Raw genomic sequence first — 20,331 nt, 5'->3', positions numbered from 1 at the left:
TTTTGTCTCCTTAAGGAAATGTGACAGAAGACAGTTTCATTGATAAAAGAAGGAGGTGTTGAGAAAAGGGACTGATGGAAGAAATACTTCAAAGTTCTAGTAGGTGCGGGAGACTAATTAGAATCCAGGGATGAGGGAAAGGAATAAATCAAAGACGATTTAAAGTCTGGCTCACTAAGACAATGATAATGTCACTGACGCGCGTGGGGAAGTTGGGAGGGGTGGCTCTGAGTGGTGAGGATCAGGAAAGATGAACGTGGTTTTAGTCACAAGCTGGAAGCGACGGTGAGATATCTAAGGAAAAAAGGTATAATGCATAGTCTGCGGAGTTTTCCAAGAGAGAGGGAAGTGAGTTAGTAGATAGAAACAGCATAGTTGCAAATGCTTCCAGGCTTGTTTGAGTCTTATCATAGTCCTCCCCTAACTCTGTCATCCCAGGTTGTTTACACAGAACGATTTGAAAGTAAAAGGGACCTCGACTCGTCGTCCTCCATTAACCTGGTCCGCTGCTCACGTTTCAAAATCATGGACACAAGCCAGACTATGTCCGATGACCAAGTACCGTACATAACATCTTCCACATCCCAGAGAAATCCAAACTACAAGGAGGTGGAGAAAGTTTGGCTTTCTGATGACCCCTCTAGGAGCATGTCGATCACACTCCCTGTTGCTTCTGAAACTCAGGTTGGGGGTAGAACACTCCTGCCTTACTCGACTTCATCTCTTCTACCCAGCATCCACACCATCATCCTGGACTTCTCCATGGTACATCTTGTGGATGCACAGGCTTTGGTCGTACTAAGACAGGTAAGTACTAAGGAGGTTTTCACAAGAACCCTGATCCCCTCCTACCACCACCATCCCAGCCCTGATCCTGATTGAATCCTGTTAGTCACTGGTTAGCTGCTCTGTGACTCCTAGGCCACTAGGAACTTGAGCACCAAAGACAGTTTAAGGTCAACCAGAATAAAAAGAAAATGAAGCAACTCTGATTTACTAAACTAGGGTTGGTTCCCTAACCATGGCATATTATTTCTCAAGGACTGAAAGATAAGAAACTCTTAACACCATTGAAACAGCAATCTGTGCCACACCCAGCAACTCCCAGCGTATCCTGGGAGTTAGCTACAAAAAATGTCAAGGAATAGGTTCAAATGCTACAGAAGAAAGTTCACAAGGAATTCTCCACTATTCAGCTGCTCTAAAAGGCACCCGGGTTTGAAGAAGTTGTGATGAAATGACACCCCAAGCATGGGGCCGCCCGGTCCGGTACCTGTAAGGATCTTCCCCAGTTCCTTCTTCATTGCCTGCATCTTTGGGTGAAAAGGGCAGGAAAGATTTTTCCTTCAAAGCTATGTTCCCTGAGTCCTGGCTTCTCTCCCACTTTCTGGTTTCTCAGACAGATTTCATTTCTCTCCTTCTTGTACAATATGGAAGTTTAGGTGCACAACTAACCATATTGGCTTTATTGTTTAATGTCTCATAAGTATGAGACATTAAAGACATATTTAATGTCTCAGTGTCTTTTTTTTCAAGCCAGCTTATCTCAGTTTTTAGTCCTCTATCTCACTCTTGCTCCTGTTGGCGATGGCTCAGGTTTACACATCCTGAACCCACTCACTTCCTGGCTCTAACTGCACCCACATTTTTTTTTTAATTTATTTAATTAATTTATTTTTGACGGCATTGGGTCTTTGTTGCTGTGCGCGGGCTTTCTCTAGCTGCGGCGAGCAGGGGCTACTCTTCGTTGTGGTGCGTGGGCTTCTCATTGCAGTGGCTTCTCTTGTTGCGGACGGGCTCTAGGCACACGGGCTTCAGTAGTTGTGGCACAGGCTCTAGAGCGCAGGCCCAGTAGTTATGGCACATGGCCTTAGTTGCTCAGTGGCATGTGGGATCTTCCCGGACTAGGGCTTGAACCCATGTCCCCTGCATTGGCAGGTGATTCTTAACCACTGTCCGTCCCCCACCCCCCACCTTTTTTTGAGATATGCTCCTTTGGCTGACTTTCCTTCTTGTATCCTCAGATTCCATTTTAACAAAATATTTATAAATATTTTATCCTATGTCTTATTCCTAAGTGAATATGATTCTGTCTTAAGTGAGTCCAGCTCCTCTTTGGTCTAAGGCAATAGGAAGCTTGTCATAGCAGAAAGAACTCTGATTGGTGGTCTGTGGATGTGTGCTTTGTCCTGGCTTTACTACCACTCACTGTCCATCAGACCCGAGGTAACTTAATAAATTGCACTTGGTTTCCTCATCTATAAAATGAGAGGCTTAGAAGAGATTTACATTAAGGTCTTTCCCATCCATGAGACCCTCTCCCCACCAACACCCCACCCCCACTCCATTTGCAGGCTCAAATATACTTGATAATGTCTTATCTTTGGGACTTTTCCATCTTAGGTTGTACTACTGGGCTGTGTTCTCTTCTCCCAGTCTTACACTGTAGCTGTGGTTTTAGATTTCATTGACTACACTATCAAATGCCTCTTACATGCCAGACTGAGTTGAGCACATTTATATACACTATCTCATTTAGTTCTCACAACAGCCCTGAGAGACAAGCCATATTTCCCCCTAAGAGTCCTGTGCTCGCAGCTACGAAGGGGCCTGCCCGGCACTGGAACTTAAAGCCTCTGACATTATATCACTCTTCCCCCTGTTCTGTAGTATAATTGGGCCATCCTTTCCTCTCTCCTCTCGTCTTCCATTTTTTGGAGGCACCATATGTTCTGGTCCGTGGCATAACCCTTCCATCAACCTGGCCTACGTTGATGACTTTCTGCTCCAGCCCCATCATTGAGGCAATGTCCGGCACCTTAACTTTGCAGGCTTCAGAGATTCACGGTACACCCTCACACTTTAAAAAGGCAGGTTTCCCCCCAGGTGTCTGGCTCTGTGTGTGTTCGGGTTTGGTTTGTAGCTTCTGTGGCCAGAGCATTTGAGAAGAATGATTTCTTTGACACCGGCATCACCAAGGCCCAGCTGTTCCTCACCCTCCACGACGCTGTGCTGTTTGCTTTGTTGTATCCCACCTTGTTGGAGGAAGTCATTATGTTTTGTTTACTTTATAATTGAAAACTTGAACCCACTAAGAAAAATCCCAGTAGTTGTTCTTATTAGTTGTTCCATTTAAGCTTCTTCTTAATTCACGATATTTCTATCTCCCATTGCTCGTCATTTAGAGTGTGTCTATAGTGGCTCTTTACCAAATAACTTTATGATTTACTGTATGATCAAGAATGACTTTCTTGTTTCCCCTTGGTAGTGAAAGAAGTAGAGTCTGTCTGTTTTGTTTCTTTTGACACTCCAACTTAGTGCCCAGGTTTGGAACCTGTTGAGTCTTAGAGTATTAAGGTGAATGGTGACTTCTTTTGAATTGAACGTTAAGATTTATAGCTCCAGAGCATATATATATAGGCTGAAGTATATACTTGGGGTCAGTGTCTGATGTTTTACTAAATTCAAATACAACTTTGCAGAGCAGCACTGAATATGATCCTCAGGGTTCCTGAATACCTTTCCCAACTATATCACTTGACCATCTCTGGGCCACATTTTGCCACCTCTGCTTAGTGGACTCCAGAGAGAAGGAGGTCACGTGCAAACATTAAGCAATAATACCAAGGTATAATTGTTCATGAGGCCCGTCCAGTGTGTCCCCATCACACCTGTGCCTGTGTCTATCCTAGCACTGTCCTCATGTGAACATTTATCTCTTTATGTGAACTGTTTCCCCACTTAAGGCCATGGGCAACCCTCCCTCTCACTCCCCACCCAAGACCATCTGATTCTCTTTTGTATTCTGGCACTTTAGGCATTTCCTGGCATAAAGCAGTTCACTCATCAAATGTTTACAGAGCTGAATGGGGTGGGGATGCAAAGGTACATATACCCCAGACAAGTGAATGACCAAAGCAGTTTTAAAACTCAGCTAATTAAAAGGCCCTTTCCTCTACTGAGTGTGAAGATCTCTAAAACTGGCTTACTCTCTCCCCACAGATGTTCAGTGCTTTCCAAAACGCAAACATCTTGGTGCTCATTGCAGGGTGTCACTGTGAGTATCTTTCATCTTATGAAGAGGGCTGTGTTTTGTATCCTGGATCCTCTCCTCCCCAGATGTCTGACCCTGTGTGTGTTCCCGGTTTGGTTTGTAGCTTCTGTGATCAGGGCACTTGAGAAGAATGATTTCTTTGACACTGGCATCACCAAGGCCCAGCTGTTCCTCACCCTCCATGATGCTGTGCTATTTGCTTTGTCAAGGAGGTTGCCAGAGTCCTCCGAGTTAAATGTGGATGAATTGGAGACAGTGATACAAGGAGCCTACTCAGAAACAGACAAGGTTGGATGATGTGAAGCATCGGGGTGGGGAGTGGTATGGTGGTGAGGTGGGAGGAGACACCTAATCAGATAGAGATGAACAACGTCCAGGAAAGGTTTTTGAGTGTGGCTGTCCCAGAATTTAAAATGTTGAAAGGTTCCCTTACCAGTTGGTAAATAGCAATAAACCTGAGTCCCAGGTTCCCACACTGCCATGGCATCTGGGTGTCATTCAGGATCCTTTCCCAACTGAAGAGGGGTTACCCAACCCAGCAGAGGACTCAAGGATCTTTTTACAGCAGGCTTGGTTAGTGCCAGTGCCATACCAATTAATAAATATTTTAAATATCTCCCTTAGCTATCCCTTTAGAATCCCCCCCCCACCACCATCCTTGGGATGGATAATAAAACTGATGAACTAGCAGACGTAAAGATCTGCCAGTCTAACTCTATGGCTAGAGCAAAAGGTGGGGACTATAGACAGAGATAAAGCTAAAGAAGATAGCAGGAGGCCAGGTCATGAAGGGCCTGCTGAGGATTACATTAGGGGGTTGGAAAGACAAGTAAAATCAAGAAGACAATATGTCCAGGAATGCTGACCAGACCATTGTTATTTAAATGGTTGACCATGAAATCCAGGCTGGCTACAAAAACTAGAGAAATTGGAAGTTATGGATTGATTGAGCCTGAAGCATGGTAAGTAACTGAGGAACCAGAGGGTGCAAAGAAGATGAAAAGCAAATTTAGGCCAGAAATATTTTCTACTTTGCCAGGAACCCATGCTTTCTGGTACCTTAAGTCCTACTGTATTCTGAAATTCCTTGACTGTTCAAAAATTAAATCTAATTGGGAAGTTTTAACCCATCTAATTGTGTGTATTTCAGAAAGAAGAATCAAAACATAAAATGAGTAGCCGTCTTATAGAAGCCCCCAGAAGTAAAAGTCCAGCCTTCATACTCCAGGACCCAATAACAGAGGAGGAATCAGAGCTAGACTTTGATCTGTATCCCATGCAGGAGTCAGAACAAGAGACTGGGCTAGATCCAGACCTAGACCTGGATCACGAGATGGAGCCTGAGTCAGAGCTGGAGCCTGAATCTGAGCTGGATCCAGAGACAGAGACCAAGCCTGAGTCCACATCCAGGCCAAGCTCTCAGCAGCAGTACTAGCCTCTGTATCAGTTTATAACTCCCCAGTCCCCACCTCAGACTCAGCCTAGGACACAGTCAGTAGAGAGTAGGCATCAGCTTATGAATTCACTTACATCCCAGAGCAACGCCAGTGAGGATACCTTGTAGATGAGCTAGGAATAAGGGGTCAGATTCCCTCAGCAAATCCTCCCCACCCAAATGGGGCCACTTGGTCTGGAGATGCAGGCTAGTTACAAACTAGCAGTACTTGCTTTGGAACTCCTCCATCTGTTGGCCTTCCTCCTTCCTCAGCGCTGGGATCACACTCCCAGATCACAATACTAAACACCAAGAATTATCTCTGAATTCCTTATCCAGGTTCACTTCGTTTCACCTTCAGCAGATGTTCCACTGAAGGATTTCCTTCTTCACACCCCTCACCTCTGTGCTTTTTTTTTTTTAAGACCATCTCTAACTTATTCCTCTCATCTGTGTTCCCCTTTCTCTAAAGAGATGAGGCTCAAATAAAATACATAACTCTAGTTACATTTGGACACTTCCTGCATCTTCTACCTTTTCTGTATTCTGTATGCCGAAGGAACTGTCAGGTGGAAGAAATCCCAGAAGTAGGTAGATACAGTGGGGAAGAGGTGAGCATGAAAAAGAAAAACTGCGTAGCATTTGTACTTTATATGTTATCTTCACTGCACTGCTGCAGTGGGAAATAGGGGGTAAATAGGTTAAGTTAGGTCAGGCTGGGACTTCCCTGGTGGTCCAGTGGTTAAGACTTTGCGCTTCCAGTGCAGGGGGTGCGGGTTTGACCCCTGGTCGGGGAACTGAGATCCCAAATGTCGTGCAGTGTGGCAAAAAAAAAAAAAAAAAAGTTAGGCCAGCCTGTGAAGGCTTGTAATACAAAGAACTGTTAGGCTAAAAGCACTTTTGCCGTCACTCCAAGGTCAGGATCTTATCCTGACAGTGTTTCAGAAGGCCAATAAGCTGTACCATCCAATGAGAATGTTAGCTCTATAGAACTCCCCCTGGTCTTCACATTCACATTCACCGTTGCTTCTTTCTTATAGGTTTTTAAGATCCAGGCAATCTAGGATCTGTACTCTTGGTGGACCAAACAGTTAAAATCTGTGACAGACACCAACCCCTTAGGAATTGGAAAAGTCAATCAAATCACTAGTTTGGTCCACATTTTAAAAAAGTTTTAAAAATTTAAAAAAATTTCCCCTCCTCCATTAAAAAAAATCTAGTATTAAGGTACAACCTGAACAGAAATATAAACCCCTGGGCAAAGGCATTGGGAATACTGAATTTTATTTCCCACTCAGTAAACAAGATTCCCCTTGCTTAGAAAATCAACTTCTCTCACCTGTTAGATGAAAGAAATACTTCTTAAAATAAGTGTCTCTTATCACGGAGATAACAGGTGCATTTATTCATTCTACAAACATTTACTAAGCATCTGCTATATACACAGCACCCCAAACTGTGGGGTAAATAAAACAATATTATCCCTCCCTACTTTACACATGCATAAAGTGAGACATAAGTTTTGTAACTAGCCCAAGGTCATATACAATTGTACCCTAAAAGAGGTGGGGGGCCCAAGTTACAAGCTTCATTTGTTCATGTTTACTCAACACATTTATTGAACTCCTACTATGTGCCAGCCACTGTCCCAGGTGCTGAAGACACAAAAATAAGCAGAATAGATGACAAAGATAATTATAAATTGTGATAAGTACCTTGACGGTAAAATACAGGAAACAAAGAGGGCATACATCAGGAGGACCTGAACCTATCTTGGGTGTCAAGGAAACTCTTCCTATGGTAATGACAATGACCTTGCATCTGAAGGATGAGAAAGAGCTAGACTGAAAGTAGGTTCCAATGACTGCTAGGAGGGCAGAACCAAACGGGGGACCAAGAGTGGTAACCATGGGTAAGTACAGAAGCTGGGCACCCAGGGACACAGCCAGATGGAGCCTAAGGGTGATTACCATGGCACCAAGGTCTCAACCAGAAACTGGTTCAAACCAGGCTGTCAGGGTGGCAGGAACAAGCACAGAAGTGTTTCAAAACCAAGAAAACATTTCACATTTAAAACAGGAGACTAGGAAGTGCACAGAGAGCCGTTTCTGTGGGCTGCCGCCCTCTCACTCCAGCTCCCTTCCATTCCCACATTTCCATCAGAGGAAGGTATTTAAACACAGAACCAATGGCTTCTGAGAGTCTGGTAGAGTTTAGACTTCGGACCTTCCTGTTACAACTGCAACATAGCTAAATCTTGATTTTCATGCATGACCTCAGAAAGACCAACCTGATGCTTGGACTATAGCCTATCTTTAAAGCATATTCTTCATAAATCCATAGCATCCATCCCCTCCTGAAGTAATAAGATGAAGAAAAATGGTCAATTGATTGTAAACAGTTCAGCATTAAAGAAAGGCTGAGTCTTCTTCCAAAATGCAGATTGCCTGAAATTCTAAGACGTTTCAAACTTTACAAAATGCCATGGTTTGGATTGGTTAGCTCACTTTTCATTGTGTGGTCATCATTGCAGATTTTATATCTCTAATAAGAAATTGGAGAAAAATTTTAAAGACTAAAAAACGAGTATAGGCCAGATCTGAAAGAGTATTTTTCTCCATTACTGAAAAAGTCTCAAAGTAGTTTATGTTCTACAGTAAATGGGTTATGGGGCATGATTTTCACATATAAGAAATTACGTGAAGTCAATACAACTGCAGAAAACTGGGTTTGGAAAAGAGATTGGTCAAAATAGGTGACCCTAGGTGCTGTCTCTAAATATTAATACATTAAATGTCACAAAGCCCAATGGATTGTAACTTGATCTTACCCATATCTGATTTAGATGACAGTTAGATGAGACTTTGGACTTAGACCTTTGAGTTGATGATATGTGAGAAGGACATGAAGTTTGGGGAACCAGAGATGGAATATTATGGTCTAAATATTTGTGTCACCCAAAATTCACATGTTGAAATCCTAATCCCCAAGATAATGGTATTAGGAGATGGGGCCTTTGGGAGGTGATTAGGTCACTCTTACAATTATTAGTGGGATCAGTACCCTTATAAAAGAAGCCTCAGAGGGCTTCCCTGGTGGCGCAGTGGTTGAGAGTCCGCCTGCCGAAGCAGGGGACACGGGTTCGTGCCCCGGTCCGGGAAGATCCCACATGCCGCGGAGCGGCTGGGCCCGTGAGCCATGGCCACTGAGCCTGCGCGTCCGGAGCCTGTGCTCCGCAATGGGAGAGGCCACAACAGTGAGAGGCCCACGTACTGCAAAAAAAAAAAAAAGCGGCCTCAGAGAGAAACCTCCTCCCTTCCACTATATGAGGACACAGCAAGGAGACAGCCATCTATGAACCAGAAAGTGGGTTCTCACCAGACATCTAATCTGCCAGCGCTTTGATCTTGGACTTCCCAGCCTCCAGAACTGTAAGAAATAAATTTCTGTTGTTTATAAGCCACCCAGTCTATGGTATTTTGTTATAGCAGCCCAAATGGACTAAGATGCCCAAGGACTTAACTGTATTGTATCTAGATTCAACTCTCATTTATAGGTAGAAATAAAGGAAGTAATGGCATAATCCAAGGTCATTAAGGGTCTTGAGATTATAGAATCTCAGTGCTAAAAAGGACCATGAGGGTCATCTGGACCAATTTTACCCATCCAGTCTCTTACAATTAAATTTAATTTGGGACTTCCCTGGTGGTCCAGTGGTTAAGACCCCACACTGCCAATTCAGGAGACACAGGTTCGATCCCTATTAGGGGAACTAAGATCCTGCATGCCGCATGGTGCAGCCAAAATAAATAAATAAATACAAAAATAAATTTAATTCAATAAACACTTATTGGAAGACTCACCATACCCCAGATACTCTGTGTTTCCATAATCTATTACTGCAGGACAATCCACCCAAAATTTAGTGGCTTAAAACAATAGTCATGCATTTGTTCATTATTCTGCAATCTGGGCTGGGTTTAGCTAGGCCCATTCATGAGGCCGCAGTCATCTAGAGATTCACCTGGGGCTAGAAATTGAAGATGGGTTTACTCACAAGTCTCGACATCTCAGCTGGGATGGCTGCAAGGGCTGGAGGCTGGCCAGGCAGCCATCTCTCTCCACACAGTCTCTCTGGGAGGGTACCTGGACTGCACACAGCAGCTCAAGGCAGCATGTCACCTGCCACATTCCACAGATCAAAGTATGTGACAAGGCCAGCCATGATTCAATGTGAGGGCAAATACACTCCACTTCTTGAAGAGAAAATAATTTATGGCCATTTTTAATCCACCACACTATGATAAAAGAATGAATAGAATATGATATCTGCCCTCAAGGAGCTCCCAAGCTACAAACATGCGGGGAGAGAGTGTCATGCCTACTAAACGAAAAGGTGATAATAATGAGAGGTAAAGTGCTATAGAAATACAGATGACAGGAAGGGTTAGAAAGAATGTGGGTCAGGGAAAACTACTGAGAAGAAATGACATTTGAGCTGGGCATTGAGATTAAGTGGGATAAACACGAGTCTCCCAACGGACCAAGGATGAGTAGAGGAGCCACAGCTACTGTGGATCAAGTGTCCATCTGAGTAAGCACCAAGAAAAATCTTGAGTTTTGTTCTGGGAAATGGTTAAATTACTTGGAAACAGTTTGATCACTTCAGGTATGACTTTTATGCTTTGTTAGGTGAGACTAGAGCACCATTTAGTATAGGGCTAATTATTCCCCCAAACTGAGACAAAGTCTTTCTAAAAACTCTATCCAATGCTCTGAATATTGGACTTAATATAATCAAAGGAGACTCATGCTTTAATTAATTTTGTGTTATCTTATAAATTTGTTAAAATACAGCTTCTCATTGTAAGAATAATACTTGCTCTTTAATGAAAATTATAAAATACAGAAAAGTGGGGTGGAAAAAAAAGAAATCTCCTGTACTTCCATTCCCTAGAGAAATTCTGTTAACATTCTGGGGTGTTTCTTTTGTTTTACTAGAAAGCATGGGCTTTGTCTTAGTAATGAAGGATTCTTACCTCCCAAAGTTATAGTACTTTTTCTTTAGTAAATTAGAGGGTGCTTTGATTAAATCTAAAATACCACCATCCCAACATGCATTTCTTGTTCTTAAGGACTGAGATAAACAACCTGGGAACCCTGCTGGATGCCCACACCTGGCCTCAGCCCTCTAGGAAGCCAGGCCTACAACTTTATTTCCAGTATCCTTTCTTCAGATTTAATAAATTTAAGGGAAATGCCAGGGAGTTGACAGAAATCCAGTTTACTTAACAGTACTTTTCATGAAACAGACAAGGAGACTGAGTATAAACTATAGCAATGCTTAAGTGAAATGCACTATGCCCTCATGTCAGAAAATTGCAATTTTTTTTTCCTTAAAGGAAAGCAGTCTTTATTTTGGGGACTTCCAAAGATTGATTTATAGTAACTACAAACATTGCTACTTTTGAAAGTTTATAGAAAACATTTTTAGAAAAATGGTAATTTCAAACATTAGTCACACTGTTGTAACACTCATCCAATAATTATTTATTCTTCAGTAAGAAATAGAATTCTTCACAGCAAATGCCCCAGAGTTGCCTCACTCAATTACTACAGCCATTAAAAACCCATTAACTAAATCAACTAAATGTTTTTGTAGCCTTACTGAACACCTGTAGCTCTATCCTCTGTTGTCTCAATAGGCACCACGTTTATCTAAGTAACAGTAGATCACGTCTGACAGATACTAACACTAAGCTTACGTACTGTACTGAAGAAGCCTAACACTGATATGTGTGCTTGCTATAGGTGTACTCTCTGACGCACATAAAAGCAGATCTAGGTAATGTCCTTTGGGGATGGGAGAGTTTACTTTGCCTTGACTGGTTCTCATTCTAACCAGCGAACTCTTTTTGTTTTTAATGACACTCTTTTAAAAAATCCTGTAACATTGATGGGAAGGGAGCCCACCACCATCATATGTGGTGCACCTACAGATGACTGCATGGCAGTTATATTGCGGCCTAAAAGACAATGTCCTATTTAGTGATATAGTAAGCAATGGTCCAAAAAACATGCAAGAGCTGGGATCTTTAAAGCGTTCCACAAAAGTCCTGTTACAGTGGAAGAATGAATTGTCTAAGGGTCGTGAGTATTAAAACTAAGGTTATGATTCCACTGTTCAATTTGGGCAGGCAGGGATCTGTTGTCACGTCGGAAGATCACGGAAAAGAGGACTCTTTGCAGAGTCCCTGATCAAAAATGGGCCTTCAGGTTTCTCTTCAAGAACAGCTCTTCTGGGTTTCCCTGGTGGCACAGTGGTTGAGAGTCCGCCTGCCGATGCAGGGGACACGGGTTCGTGCCCCGGTCCGGGAGGATCCCACATGCCGCGGAGCTGCTGGGCCCGTGAGCCACGGCCGCTGAGCCTGCGCGTCCGGAGCCTGTGCTCTGCAATGGGAGAGGCCACAACAGTGAGAGGCCCGCATACCGCAAAAAAAAAAAAGAATGGCTCTGCTTCGTAATGGTTCATCACTCACCAGTGACAGGGATTGCCTGTAATCTGAAGCAAATTGGGCATGAGGCAGTGTATGTAATCAATCTGTTTATGGACTTCCCAAGCTCTCCATCTACTAACATGGGCATGGCTGTCTCCGGGTACCTGACGTTGCCCTTGCCTACGTGATTGCAAACACTGGGGGGTTGTGTCCTCTTCTGAGTCACAATTAGCTTGTGAAATTGCAGAATTGTTCTGATTTATTTCAGTTATTCTAGGAGCTGACTTTGGTTCCAGTTTATATAAAAAATTAACCGGTACAGTGTCTTTAGACGTATGTGTTTGTGCATCGGGAAGGGGATCAACCTCTTTTTCAACACCAAGCTGCCTTCTCTCTCTAAGCTTATCCTCTTCAGCTTCTGTAGAAGCCAAGGATAGATCAAACGTATCAAAAAATGTTGAATGTGGGCTCACAGGAATATGCTGTTTAATCAAAGGCCATTTAGGGGCTAAATCTGAGAGAGCAGGGAAAGAACATTTCTCAAGCATTAATTCAGAAAGGCGTGTTTTTCTTTTATTAGAAAAGAGGAGCTTTGACCGCTTGTTTAAGTTCTCATGGGAAAACACAAGCCTACAGTATCCTGCAATCTCTGTCTCCTACAGTGCTGCTGGAAATGATGTTCATGTCATGTACAGAGCTTATGTCATTTCGCCTCTCCTCCTTTGAAGTCCACTTCGAGTTCCACCAAACTTTTTTTTTTTTTTTTTTGGCTGTGTGGCTTGTGGGATCTTAGTTCCCCGACCAGGGATCAAACCCAGGCCCCTGGCAGTGGGAGCGCCAAGCCCTAACCACTGGACCACCAGGGAATTCCCTCCACCAAGCTTTTTACCAGTATCCAATGAACTTTGTGTCTCTGCAGAACAGGAATGCTTTTTCTTCCTACCCCACGGAGCATGTCAATAGTAGAAACCTCTTCTTGCAAGTCTTGTCCCTGGGGTGACACATGAATTATTATCCATTTCAATGCTTATTTCAACAATCTGAGGAGTTTCAGTGGCACAGTTTTGGTTTCTCCTTGAAGAATTCTTTGAAGAGCTTAATCCCAGTCATAAGGCAACATTTCCTCTTCAGGGACTGCTCTGTTGCTGAGGAGCTGTCTCCTATACTGATTTTTTCTCTTTGACAGACAAAACATCTGTTGGAGTTCATGCCTGCATTTTCACTACAGCTTCCTCCTTCATGGCTGAAGAGATTCTGACACCTGTATTGGAAGTTATTCCATATTTTCCCCACTTTATCGGTTGATTATAAGCTCATGACCAATAGCAGGCAGGGCTTTGGAGGGGCAGGAGCCGTGAAGGAAATATGTTGTTCTTCTGGCCACAGATACGCATGGTGCCCTTAACCTGCTACACTCACTGAAACTTGCCCAGTGGTGTTCGTTCCTCCATAGAGCCTGACTCCCTGCGACATCCTGATGCATCTTATAAATGGTGTGTGGGAGACACAGCAGCTCAGATGATCCCCACTCTCCCACTCCGCTATTACCCTGGCGTGCTCCTTCTCTCCCAGGTAGCCCTCACTTATTAACCCTTTACTGTGTATCAGGTTCTGTTCTAAGCACTTCACAAAAGCTAACACATTATTCTGTACAACAACCCTGCGAGGTAGGGCTGTTATTACTCCCATTTCCTAGATGAGGAAACTGAGGTACAGGAGGTCCCACTGCCCTGGATTCCCCCTGAGGCCCCTAACTCTACCATCTTGTCTACTGCTTAGTATCTGTGCCAGTGAACGTTCAGAATAAGTCCAATAGTGCAAATTTCTGGCCTAGTAGAGGGAAAGGTGTGTCACCAAAAGGAAAAGCAGGTTCAAATGAAGGACAATTCCTATTTACTGAGTGCATGCGATGGTGCAGGTACTTCACAGGCATGATCATATTTGTTACTTGCTCCAAAGCCTCTCGTTGAGAGAGGGACAGTTATTCTTTTTACCCAGGGTAGGACTCTTAAGACCAAGAGTTTGGCAAAAGTCACCACTATTCAGTGTCAATGTCAAAACTCAAACCCAGGTGAGATGCCAAAGATTAGGCCTTTTCTCTACTCAGTGCTGCTTCAATTTGGGGAAAGGTGGCTTCTTGGTGCCTTTGACATGAGAAACTCAAATCAGTGCACTGAGTGCCTCTGTGTCTCTGCCTCCTGCCCTGGTCCCTTCCCCCCCATACACCCAGCCACCCATGATTTCTACATTCTTTCATAACATCCCAGATAATTCACTGAGCACCTACTACGTACCTGACACTTTTCTTGTAGGCCCTGGAGATACAGCAGTAAACAAAAGTCACTGTCATTCCAAGGAGTAGTGGGGCAATCAAAGCAAATAAACAAAAAAGGCCTTTCCCTCCCCAAAAAGTCATTCTCAGGTTCACTGCCAGAGGGTGTATAAACCTCTCAAAGGTCCAAACAAAGGAATATATTGAAATATTGGTGTTTGGATTGAGAGAGTAAGTGACTTTAATGACTTTTTGCAAGTCAGATGGTTTCCAGTTATCTGCCTTCAACAAAACTGAATAAGGACCTCTTGGAGTTGTCAGTTGACGGTCATTAATATAAATTTTGATGATGATTACTACGTGATTTTTGGCACATTTGGAAGGAGTTTAAAAAAAACAATGATACTCCTGTGCCAAACCCTTTCCATTCCCATGTACTTATTTTATGTGACCAAGTTTTCGTAGCTATTACCAAACAAACATGAATAGAATGAGGCAGGGCTTATTGAGAAAAATCACCTACCTTTGCACTGAGGTCTATTTGCAATAAAGTTTCATCTATCACAAAATGATCCTATATGTTATTTTGATTAATCATGCAATAATAATACTCATAATGATAGGTAAGAAAGCTTTTAGAGGATCATGATCTCAGGAAACATTTTTACAAATTAAATTACAACATAAACGCACATTTGTATGGTGGAGAAGTATGATAGGATGATCAATACAAGACTTTTAAGCATAAAATTGTATTACCTGAGGATAAACTTCTGTGAGAGTAAAATGAAATAGAAATACAAGTTCAGGGAGAAAAGCGGGTAATGTAAAATTTCTTAAAGTGATTTTTATTTTTTACATATAAAAATGAATGATGGTGGGTATCAAATTGCTATTGTATTTAAATTCCATTGGATGGCATTCAAAACTGTGATGTTAACACTTTTAAAGTGTCAATTTCCTTTGCAATCTGTATGGCTTTTATGTAATTTTCTTGCCTAGTGACCCTATCTAGAAAATCCAATACAAGACTGAACAGAAGTGGTGAGAGAGTGGACATCCTTTTCTTGTTCCTGATCTTAGGGAGAAAGCTTTCACTCTTTCACCATTAAATATAATGACAGCTGAGTGTTTTTCCTCAGCCTTTATCAGGTTGAGGAAATTCCCTTCTATTCCTAGTTTGTTGCATGTTTTGCATGGGGGTAGTTTCAAAAAGTTATTTTAGTGAATAAGGAAGCAAAATGTTTGAAAACTCAAGTTTAATTTCCTTAGAAACTCTGTCCCTGCCATACCCCCAACAACAAGCACAGTGCCTCCATATGAAAGGGGCCCAATCAGCATTTGTGGAGCAAACTATCTCCCTCCTTCCCCGTTGCATTTTATACTCCAGTGATGCTACACTGTTTATGGTTCCCCCACATACCATGCTGTCTTCTCTGACCGCAGGTTCCGTCCCTCCCTTCTGTTCCCAGCTGACACCTATTTGATGTGTTCCAATGCTGCCCCCGTGTCATCTCATTCAGGAGATGCCTCTCTCCTCAGCTCTTCTCAAATCCTGAGCTGAGCAGGCCTCTTTTTTTGTGCTCCTGTGGTACTTTGTGCATCTACCGTATTTATAATCCCCCACTAAATTAGACAGATGATAGGGTGTGTGGTTAAGGGTATGAATTTGAGAGCCCGGCTGCCCAGATTCAAAATTCTGCCTCTTACTAGTTTGTGTGACTTTGGTTGTACCTCAGCTTCTTCATCTGTCAAACACAGGTGATAATAATGGTACTGATCTCATAGAGTTGTTTGAGGGATGAGGGGTAACAGTATCCAGCAAATAGTCATTACTATGTAAGAATTAGCGAATATGTGTGTATGTATAAATGATTCACTTTGCTGCACACCTGAATCACAACACTGTAAATCAACTATACCCCAATAAAAATTAAAAAAAAAAAAAGAATTAGCTATTAAGTCCTACAGGGCAAGGGCTATGTTTTCTTCTTCTTTGCTTCTCCAAGCCCTTAGTCTCCTGCCCGGGCTGCAGTGGGTACTTGATACATGTTTGTCATGAGGGTGGGCCTGGTGGAAAGTATCTGAAAGAAGGAAAAGAAATATGAATTTGACATTGCATAGCAGGTAGAAATCAGAACTCAAATGTCTAAACCATGTTGCGCATTTTTATGTATTTCCTAAAGTCTTCACTCTGGCCCCGAGATTGCCAAACTGGAGAAATTAAACCTGGGGCCAGAGGTTCCAAGAGGACAGAGTGACCTCAGAGAATATACACAAGTCACAAGAGCTGTGCTGTGCCTGCCTGCTAATGAATGTTAACAAATGTGTGTGGCAGATTTTAGTCAAAACTTGTTTTCTTTATATCCCAGGAGTGAGGATGTGGTGCGGACAAATCCTCATTACTATACACTTCTCTGGTAGAAGTTCTTTACCCAGGTAGAAGAACTAAGAGTTGGACACGATCAGCGCAGGTCAGTTTGCAACACCCTGCTGCCTCCCCAGAGCACCTCCAGGGAGCAGAGCAAGGGCTCTACCTGCCTCCAGAACCATCAATCTCTGTAACCTCCTCATTGCTAGAGAATCTCCTCCCCTCCTCCAACCTTCACGCTGTGGCCAGAGCATCCAAAATGATGCGTAGTTTCCCACCCTACCAAGCCAAGGCTTTTATTCTTTTATTTTTTTAAAGATTTATTTATTATTTATTTTTTTATTTTATTTATCTTTGTCTGGGTCGGGTCTTAGTGGCAGCACTTGGCATCTTCGTTGAGGCATGCGGAATCTTTTTGTTGCAGCACACGGGCCCTTTCGTTGCGGTGCACGGGCTTCTCGCTAGTTGTGGCGTGCCGGTTTTCTCTCTCTAGTTGTGGCGTGCAGGCTCCAGGGTGCGTGGGCTCTGTACTTTTGCAGCACACAGGCTCTCTAGTTGAGGCGCGCGAGCTCAGCAGTTGTGGCGCGCGGGCTTAGTGGTCCCGCGGTATGTGGGATCTTAGTTCCCTGTCCAGGGATCGAACCCACGTCCCCTGCACTGTAAGGTGGATTCTTCACCACTGGACCACCAGGGAAGTCCCAAGGCTTTTATTCTTATATCTCCTCCACCTACACCCCTCAACCCTTCACTCCAGCACAATTTCCTTGTGAAGTATAAGCTTTTATAGAACAAAGCCAGAAAGTGGTTTATCTCCAAGCAACTCCTGTTATCAAGCCTCTCCTGGGATCAGGGAGCCCAAGAGGCTGACTTCTTGCTTGGAAAGTGCTGGCTGCTTTGGGTGTATCCTACAGACTGCCCAGACAGGCCGTGCTGGATCTTTTGTTTGCCCTCCAGATTCACCCTCCACCTCTCCACCCTGCTCTGTGCCCTGGGAGGCTGGCCTGCATGGACTGCATCACCCAGGCACCTTTGCCTTCTAACTTCCAGTTGAGTTTTGTCAATGGGAGGCACTAGCCGGAGAGGATGACTGGAGAAAGAGGTTGGGTATTTATTTCCCTGCTGCACCATGGTTATATCCCTCTATCAAAGGGCACACCTGTATTCAGGCAGTCCTTTCTTACTGCTACAGCTCTGTTATGGGTTGAATTGTATCCCTGTCCTCAAAAGATATACTGGAGTCCTAACCCCCAGAACCTCAGAAGGTGACCTTTTGGAGATAGGGTCTTTACAGAGGTAATCAAGTTAAAATGAGCTCTTGAGGATGAGCCCTAATCCAATATGGCTGATGTCCTTATGAAAAGGGGAAATTTGAACATAGATTGAGGCACACATACAGGGAAGATGATCTGAAGAGTCATGGAGAAGGCGGTCACCTACAAGCCAAGCAAAGAGGACAAATCCTTCCCTCAGAGTCCTCAGAAGGAACCAACCCTGCTGGAGACTTCTAGCCTCCAGGGCTGAGACAATACATTTCTATTGTTTAAGCCACCCAGTTTGTGGTACTTTGTTAAAGCAACCCTAGCAGACTAACACAAACTCTCATTGGGTCTGGTAACACCTCCACCCCTTGTGTCTTCAGGCCTACAGGGTGGTAAAGACTCCCACTGTTGCTAGTCTTCACCATCCCTAGTTGGTTTCCCTTAATCCTGTCCACACCTCAATCTCTTTATTCAATTCTCTTCAATTATTCTGTTGACTGTGCCATGTTTACTGAGACTCAAGTCTAAAATATAATTATATTTTCCCAATATACTTCACAAAACAATCACAAAGGCAAGAGAAAGTTCTATTGGGGTTCTCCAATTATGCAGACATCTACTGGGAATCTTATTCAATATATCTTCACTTTCTTCTTCTGTTGCCTATTTCATCTTGCAGGACATAGAGAAAGCCATGAGGGGAAGTGATACTTTGGACTTAATTCAGATCAAAATTATGAGAGTTTGTGGTAATCAAGGCAGGGAATGGGTGTGATGAAACATGTATCCTACACTTCAGGTGCTCATATTTCAAAAATTCCAAAGAAGCATTAGGTAAGACCCTAGGACAGCCTGAAAAAATAAGTTAGCTCAAAAGGAATGGGATCTTGCAGAAATTAAATTCTGACACTGCCCATGAGCAGCAAAAACATGACGACTCATGTTCTCTGAATAATCCTACTTTTAAAAGAACTTGCAGAAAAACAGTTGTGGGAGAGGCGTATGTATGTAATTGAAAATGAATACCAAAGAATGGCCACCACTTTTAAGAATAACTTCTGGAAGGGGAAAATCCAAACTAGGATAAGTCCTGTGAAAATGGGGGGGGGGGGAAGTGATTTTTAAAGTTACATTTAAAGCGAGAAACACAGAAAAAGGTATAGGCTTTAGAATACCGGAAAAAAACAAACCAGCTTATATGAACAATTATAGAAATTACAGAAAAGGTGTGAAGAACTGAAGCATGCTGGGAGACTGGGGAAAAACAGATGAAAGAAAAAGGAGAAATAGTCAATTCTGGGAACTCAGTCCAGTGAACTTGACACTGACTCTGGAAAAATTCTCAAATGAGTTGTTAAACAGATGGCTGGTGAGCTCTTAGAGAGAGAATCAACAGTCACTCAGAGATGTATTTCCTTTTTGATGGATCTGCACTAACCCATTTGGGTTTTAGCACAGCTCTCCTGTTGTCCCTCTCAGCGTTTTCTCTCCCTCATCTAGACATTTCTCATAAACTGCACATCATTTATTCTTTGATTAGACAAATATTTGAGCACCTGGTAAGTGCTAGGCACTAATTTCCCCATTCTGGGACTTTCCCTCAGCCACCAGCTCTCTCCTGTCTTTTCTAAGCCCCATGTGGTTTTCCTGAGCTGGCAGAATCCACATACTCCAGGGCTTGACTGTCTGCCCCAACTCACCTTTTGTTTTCCAGGATAGAATTGGGAGGAAACTGGGTTGCAGTTTTCCTTGGCCAACAGGTGCTGTCCTCTTTTGCAATATGCCCAGAAATGCTATCATTCGGGTTCCATGCAACAGATATTAATTAACTCAATTTCAAATTTGGCAAACCTACATTTCCAGCCTCATGTTCCACTTCATCTCTTCAGTCATTACCAGCCCCAGTCCCTGCCTGTAAGTTTCCAAGTCTGTGCCTTTTTGCTCAATTGATTTTCTCATTCAGGAGCCTGACATCTCCTCCACCTCTGGAAATCCTACACATTTCCCAAGACCCAACTCAAAAGCTGCCTCCTCCCTGGCTGGACTTAATGACCTACTTTGCTCAATAAAATCCCACCCAAGCCCCATGCTTGACCTGTGCAGCACCATTGTACTTTCATCTTCCCTTCTCAATTAATTACTTGTCTGTCTTCCTCACTGGAGTCTAACTTCTTTAAGGGCAAAGGTCTGCAGGCTTCCACCCAGTCCAGCTGCAGTACTTTACAAAGGGGTCGGCAAACTAAGGCCTGAGCAAAGAATGGTTGAAATAGTGGAAAAAAGAACAACAGAAGAATAATATTTCATGATACATGAAAATTACATGAAATTCAAATTTCAGGGGCCATAAATAAGACTTTTTTTGAACACTGAGAGCCCCTATTTTCTATGACTGCTTTTGAGCTCTAGTGGCAGAGCTTAATAGTTAAGAGATCTTATGGCCCCC

General features: G+C 43.1%; 1 protein-coding gene and 1 pseudogene across 5 annotated transcripts in view; one reads left to right on the top strand and one right to left on the bottom strand.

The window, feature by feature from the left end:
- SLC26A8 (solute carrier family 26 member 8) overlaps positions 1-5,996 on the top strand; it is a 75,381-nt gene extending 69,385 nt beyond the window's left edge. For all 5 annotated transcript variants that reach the window (XM_027126734.1, XM_027126736.1, XM_027126735.1 and 2 more), the window contains 4 exons: positions 439-807; positions 4,003-4,057; positions 4,158-4,342; positions 5,205-5,996. In XM_027126734.1, the coding sequence (XP_026982535.1) occupies positions 439-807; positions 4,003-4,057; positions 4,158-4,342; positions 5,205-5,489 (894 nt within the window). In that variant the 3' untranslated portion in view covers positions 5,490-5,996. The remainder of the gene's footprint in view (positions 1-438; positions 808-4,002; positions 4,058-4,157; positions 4,343-5,204) is intronic.
- A 3,315-nt stretch (positions 5,997-9,311) lies between these two features.
- Positions 9,312-13,291, bottom strand: LOC113630862 (suppressor of cytokine signaling 5-like; annotated as a pseudogene).
- Between the last annotated feature and the right edge of the window lie 7,040 nt (positions 13,292-20,331).

Source organism: Aethalodelphis obliquidens, unplaced genomic scaffold, assembly GCF_003676395.1.
Source record: "Aethalodelphis obliquidens isolate GAN/ISIS:26980383/991018 unplaced genomic scaffold, ASM367639v1 scaffold31, whole genome shotgun sequence".
Classification (NCBI taxonomy): Eukaryota; Metazoa; Chordata; class Mammalia; order Artiodactyla; family Delphinidae; genus Aethalodelphis; species Aethalodelphis obliquidens.
The sequence above is the reverse complement of the archived record's forward strand: the minus strand, read 5'-3'. Positions and strand labels throughout refer to the sequence as shown.